We start from the raw sequence: 6,353 nt of genomic DNA, 5'->3' as shown, positions 1-6,353 counted from the left end.
TGTTACACAACCTTTATCATTACATAAACAGTCAGACTACCCAATTACTTTGTTCCCTCAAGTCACGTGCCACCCGACGTTACCAAACAGGCGCATCATAACTAGTTTGCCCTTATAGTTTAATTCCTGAATTTGACGTCGATAGAGTGTGATTCAAATTCCTATGCCTATATACTAACCCGAGGACCAGCGAAGTAAAAACGAGCGGCGTGGTGGCTGTTCATACAAGTTTAGTAATAGATAGAGGGAACAACTTTTTGTTTTTGGGCGAGTGTATGGGCGGGGTTACTGATTCGCGTGCCCGACTCTACTTCGCTCAGAGATCTAGGTCTAGACAGGCGTGATAAGGAAACACTAGCGGCAGCGGCTATTTCTTTTTCTACGACATTAGCTCGTTTTTACTCGTTATGCAAGTTTGTGTCAGTTGTCGGTACTCACGTAGTTATGCGGCATTTAACATGTTCGTGAAAATGCCTTGAAACCAAGTATACTCGTTTTAAAGGATGTTATTTCATCCGTGAGTGAATGCTGTTATACAAACTTCCAGTTTCACAGTGTCACGGTCTTACGTAGCTAAATTAAGATGGAAGATTCGATTTGCAGCTGAATGAAATGGATGGAACTAAACACTTGCTTCGGTGTCCGGTCTGATCCCGACCTAGATTGAATCGATGAGATATCTAGTAATTTGACTGACCCCTGGGCGTAACTGATATTTGCGATTTTTCAGTTATATCACGAAAATGGACATCGCTGTTCAAGACGGATTGGATTATTCCACGCACAGCACAACTGTTCCCACTGCTGCCTGGTTGTGTGCAGAAATGTTGGATGTGGCACAGAAAGCCTGCCAGGCTGGAGACTACAACTTTGCTGTTGAGATCTACAGCTCTCAACTTGCAGATCTTCAGCAACCAGACAGGCCTCTGTGTCTACTGAAGGCAGATGCGCTTAGCAGGGCTGGGCGCATAGGAGAGGCACTGGACTCGTATTGTGCTGCCGCCAAACTGGACAGTTTAAAACCCCAAGAATTAGGATCTCTTGTTGACTGTATTACGAACACCTTGCGCGAAAAGGAATTGTGCATCTCAGCTCCAAGTAAGACTTCGTCATGCCGAGTTGGAGTTAATAAAAACGAGTTGAACCGTTCATGTTCAGAGGATGACTTATCTGAGGATGAAGAACCACTGGACTTTTTCTCTTGCCATTTGTGCAAGTGTCTCTTGACAGAGCCTGTGACCTTAGAATGTGGCCATACATACTGCAAATATTGTCTTGAAGATAATCACGTCACAGAATGTAAACTGTGTCGATATAAACTGAGCAACTCAACGGGCAAAGTGAAGCCAACTGCGTTTAAAGTCAATGTGGTCCTAAGCAGCCTGTTGGAAAAGTGGTTTGTTGCGGAGAGTCAAGCAAGGCGATACTGGCTGGAAGGGGAGAGACTACGGACTAAACACGACTTCCTCAACGCCCTAGAAAGATACAACAAAGCTGTAGAAATGGGTAGGCTAAAGCATGAGTTATTTCTCCAATACCCTTTCTTTTAATAGTTCTCCTTCACATGGGACATTTGAGTAATGGATGGTTAACCTACTTATCAGGTGACATGGAAACGTGCAGATCTTAAATTAATATCTGTGTCAGGCAACATAATTGGCATCATTACACTTTTTTCATGCCAGCTGACTCAGAGACATGAACACCATGTTTTGGGGGAACTGGGCATTTGATCATAAATGTTTACAGACTGATCCAATTTCTTTAGTGATCCTATGCCTGGACTCTGTACTTTGCGTAGGAATATCAGTTTGCTCATTATGTACCTTGCATAGCATCACAACAGCTGGAAAAGTAGGCCAAGCTTGGTAGAGCAGAGTTCTATTCTACAGAGTGATATTACAACCGCAGCCTTTTTTGCGGGCCCTGCTAATGTACTTTTCTACTTTTCGAATTTCTACACATCTAAAATTAAGTTCCCAACATGTGGAGTCTGAACAGGGTTGGTGTGCAAAGTAGCAAATGAACACATAACAGCTTATGTGCTCTCTTCACAAAACTTGACGTGACCTTGAACTAGTTATGAGCATGACCTGGATTTTAGGGGATGAGATAATGTTTTTTGTGTAACAGTTTTTTGGGGTTGCCAACTCTACTACATAATTTAGTTTAATATTGTCATAATAGCTTATTATTTTCATTTTATTTCATAGAGAACCTTTTTAATTTTTTTTAAATACTTTAATGCATGTAATTCAGGGGTGTTTTAGGGATTAATTATTTGTTTTATATATAACTATCCTTCTTGTGGGATAGTCCATAACACTTCCATACATCAGACAAAATAGTATATAGTGGCTCTATAGTTGCTGTTTATATGAATGCTTATAAACTATACAGACTAATGTTATTGTTATGTCTTCTTCTGTGCAGCCCCAACTACAGCCAGGTTACTGGAGCGGAGAGCAGAACTACATCAGGAGATGGGGAACTTCAGACTGGCCCTTCAGGATGGGGACAGCATGTGTCAACTGAAGCCTCTGTGGCCCACGGTGAAAAAAAAATACTGGTGTACACAGGCAGACATGGTGGCAGGTCCTTTACCAAGACCACATTCTTCCATGAGAATAGAATAAAGGCAGTGTTAGATGGTGAACATACAACAATGTGGAACTGGGTCGTGGGCAGTGCCCCACTTATATACACCCATGATGGTTTATATATATACATTGTCATCAAAAGACTTGAGACTCCATAACCCTGTGTGTGTTTTCACCTAGGCCCATTATGTGAGAGCATTGGCTTTGAGCAAAGCCGGACGGAATGAAGAAACCTTAAAAGAGTATTTCTATTGTGTGGCTCTGAAGCCTAACTGCATCACTATCAGACTGGAGGCTCAGAAGGTATTGTACTTTTGTTCTGCTGTATTGTTATGTAGCATGCTCTGTGTGACCAGGCAATGCGTGTTTGTGCTGTGCTTGGTTATCTGCTAACCCCTGTCTTTTATCTTGCAGCTGTTGAGTGACATGTTCTCCTCCTTGTTTGAGAAGGACAGTCTGACCGCATCACTCCACCCCCGTCAGACAGGATTCGCCTCCCCTCTTAAGCCCGCCTCCTTACTCTTGGGATCATTAAATTCCGCCCCTCAAAAAGAAAGCCAGACGGAAGGGCCCTCGGACGTCACCGCCAAGCCCCAGACATGCGCTGGGGACTCCAAGAACCTGGGTTTAGTCCTCAGTGCCTTACTTTGCACCTCTGGTCTGAAAAGGAAATGCCAAGACAACCCTCCAAACTTAGCAACCGCCAACAAGTTGCCCAGAAAAGGTACCCCACCCTTCATCGATTTGTATATAGCTGGGCACTTGACACATTCCACACAAAACACAGGGGATCGATCTGACTAGCAGACCGTGTTTCACTTCCAAGAACTCGACCATTTTGTTGACGAAAACACTTTGGGATGCATTCATCTTCTCTCTGTGTCTGTGCTCAGATGAAGGTTGCTCCTCAGCCCAGGCTCCTGTTGCCCATAGTGGTGAGAGGGAGGTGCCTACCCATCTCTTGGACTTGGAGTGCCCTCTTTGTATGAGGTAAGTCAACCATAAGGCCAAGGACTCCCATTGACATTCATTCATTATTTAACCCAGTATCTGATTGCACTATTGCACTATGTTGACCACTCATGCTGCTCATTCTTATCCTTATTCTTATTTTTATATATATTTTATATTTAAATTGTTTTATTCTTAGATTGTTTAGTTCTTAGGAATAGTTAAACTTCTGTACCTTTACTTAATTTAAGATTCGTATATGTTTAGTGTTTGCACCTCCCTGCCACAGTAAATTCTGTGTTTGTATAACATACATGGCGAATAAACCAAATTCAGATTCAGATTCTGATTCTGATATAACACACACACAGACACACACAAACACAACATCCCTTTGGAAGAACGTATTGCCTAATTATTGAACTTGAGTCTTTCCTCAGGCTATTTTATGAGCCTGTCACCACCCCCTGTGGACACACATTCTGTCTGAAGTGTCTGGAGCGCTGCCTGGACCACAACCCAAGCTGCCCACTGTGCAAAGAGAACCTCGCTGAGGTAAATTGCATTAAACTGTGCAAACGTCCGGCAACACAGTACAATATTTTGAACACAATCGGTTACGATCATTTGGGAAATATTGTTTTGAGATATTATCCCTGCCAAGTTATCTCCTTGGTGTGTACTGAACTAGGTATAGCTAATGCTTGTTGGCAAAAGCTTTCATAAGTCACGTCGTTGTGGTCTTGATCGTCTGTGTGTTGTGTAATTGCAGTACCTGGCCTCTAGAGGGAACCAGAAGACCCTGTTGGTTGAAGAAATGCTACAACGTTATCTCTCTGAGGCGCTGGCTGAGAGAAGGAAAGTCCATGAAGAGGAGATGAAGGAGCTATCCAAGTGAGCCCTTAGACCCCTTTTAGAGACTGCCATATTGTGTATAGCAAATCTAATAGTCTCTAGTGCAACAAAATATCGCAACAGCTTTCCTCAGCTGGTGGAATGGGGATTTTCCCTAACAAATGGTTCTTCTTGCAGCTTGAAGCAGGAAGTTCCCATCTTTATCTGCACGGTTGCATTTCCCACAATTCCATGCCCTCTTCACATCTATGAGCCATGCTATAGGCTCATGGTCCGACGCTCAATGGAAACAGGAACCAGGCAGTTTGGAATGTGCATCGCTGATGATCTCAAGGGGTGAGCTGACCCATGACACTAACACCTAAACAGTCAACACCTCAAAACCATGCCAGGTTCCTTAAACCCAAACCCCTAAACTGTACTTGACTGTAACATTCTCACCAACTACCTGGCTAATGGTTCCATGGTCCTGGTCACAGTTTTGCTGACTACGGCTGCATGCTGGAGGTGAAGGATGTGAAGGCGTTTCCCGATGGCCGTTCGGTGGTGGACACGGTGGGAGTGTCTCGGTTTCGAGTCCTGAGCCACGGCCAGAGGGACGGGTACAGCACAGCCAAGATAGAGCTGCTGGAGGACAAGAAGGTGTGTTGTGTGTGTTGTGGATGAAGTTTTAAAGATTGCATCCGAGATGAGGTTCCTAACCGCTGATGCATTTCCTGTGCGGCCAGGTGGAGGGGGCGGAGCTAGAGAAGCTGCAGAAGCTGCATGACTCTGTGTACGAGCAGGCTACTTCCTGGTTCACCTCCCTCAAAGACAACATGAAGAGCCAGATCCTCAGCCACTTTGGACAGCTGCCCGGGAAAGAGGCTGACATTCAGGTACAACACAACACCGTACTGTCTGTTAGAAGTGGTGTCTTCCTCTGCTTGGCCCCCTCGTACCTAGGCCTATGGGTCGAACATCACATTCAGATGAACTATGTCTTTCGTTCCTAGAAAGAATATTAGGATTATCAGGACAGAACGTCTTACTTTGATATTCTTTATAGCCTCTCCGGTTCCCTCTCTCCCTCTTTTGTTCCCCCCCCCTCTCTCTGTCTCTCTCTCTCTCTCCTTCAGTCTCTGTGAGTGAAAAAAATGTTAATATCCGAGAGCCTAGACAGTAGAAGGCTAATGCATATATTATTTGTCATGGAGAAAACGATGAGGCAAACCCTAATAGAACCACGCTATGCCTCCCTCCCTCCCTCCCTCCCTCCCTCCCTCAGGCCAGTCCCAGCGGCCCTGCTTGGTGCTGGTGGCTAGTGGCTGTCCTGCCCCTAGAGAAACGTGCTCAGCTCAGCATCTTGTCCATGACCGCCCTCCAAGACAGGCTGGGCACCGTGCGCCGTGTGATCCTCCTCGTCACACGCAAACGCCAGGCACGGTGACAAGCTGTCCAACTGTTCGGTGCAGTTCTTACTAAAAATGGACTTTCAGTCACTGAAATGATGCGAAAACTTCTTTGAATGGGGACAGCTGGTGGATTACAGTTTCTTATGTAGTTCCAGGTATTCGTAGGGTGAGGATGTGAAACACCATTGTAGATGTAAATACTGTGTCTTTGAATCAGTGCGTCCTTTAACCCAAACTGTGTGTCCTGTTGTACATGTTAAATGATGAGAGCCTTAAATTATTGTTATTCCAATTGCATATTTATATACTTACTATCACACAATAAACATGTTTTTATTTATTAATTGTTCTGTCTGTATTGTTATTTCAAACACCCAAACTGCATCCTTCAGCAAAATCCTGTAAGTCCTACATTGAAATGCTTGTACAAGACCAGCTGTCGAGGTAATCTTGCAGTACCACCAGATGTCCAGAGGGTGTCAGTAAAAGAATGTAAAAAAATAGGACGGCCAGAACCGTCTAAATTAGAACAGGTGTTATCAGACAGTTTCCT

The 6,353-nt window shown here is 44.3% G+C and overlaps 1 protein-coding gene across 1 annotated transcript; it reads left to right on the top strand.

Moving 5' to 3' along the window:
* The first annotated feature begins 297 nt into the window (after positions 1-297).
* Positions 298-6,144, top strand: lonrf2 (LON peptidase N-terminal domain and ring finger 2). Its single transcript, XM_067260329.1, has 11 exons — positions 298-1,506; positions 2,434-2,552; positions 2,781-2,903; positions 3,015-3,324; positions 3,494-3,590; positions 3,992-4,106; positions 4,324-4,445; positions 4,584-4,742; positions 4,886-5,048; positions 5,135-5,284; positions 5,674-6,144. Exons 1-11 carry the CDS (start codon positions 744-746, stop codon positions 5,833-5,835), a joined length of 2,283 nt encoding a protein of 760 aa, XP_067116430.1. The 5' UTR covers positions 298-743; the 3' UTR covers positions 5,836-6,144.
* The last annotated feature ends 209 nt before the right edge of the window (positions 6,145-6,353 follow it).

The sequence above is a fragment of the Osmerus mordax genome, chromosome 22 (assembly GCF_038355195.1).
Source record: "Osmerus mordax isolate fOsmMor3 chromosome 22, fOsmMor3.pri, whole genome shotgun sequence".
Classification (NCBI taxonomy): Eukaryota; Metazoa; Chordata; class Actinopteri; order Osmeriformes; family Osmeridae; genus Osmerus; species Osmerus mordax.
Note: the sequence above shows the minus strand (reverse complement) of the source record. Positions and strands in the feature narration are given on the sequence as shown.

Bases quoted from the DNA above. Each gene is read 5' to 3' on its own strand.
- lonrf2 (XM_067260329.1), top strand. From the start codon at position 744: ATGGACATCGCTGTTCAAGACGGATTGGATTATTCCACGCACAGCACA. The intron at 3,325-3,493 runs GTACCCCACCCT...GTCTGTGCTCAG, and splicing joins CAACAAGTTGCCCAGAAAAG to ATGAAGGTTGCTCCTCAGCC. The intron at 5,049-5,134 runs GTGTGTTGTGTG...CTGTGCGGCCAG, and splicing joins AGCTGCTGGAGGACAAGAAG to GTGGAGGGGGCGGAGCTAGA.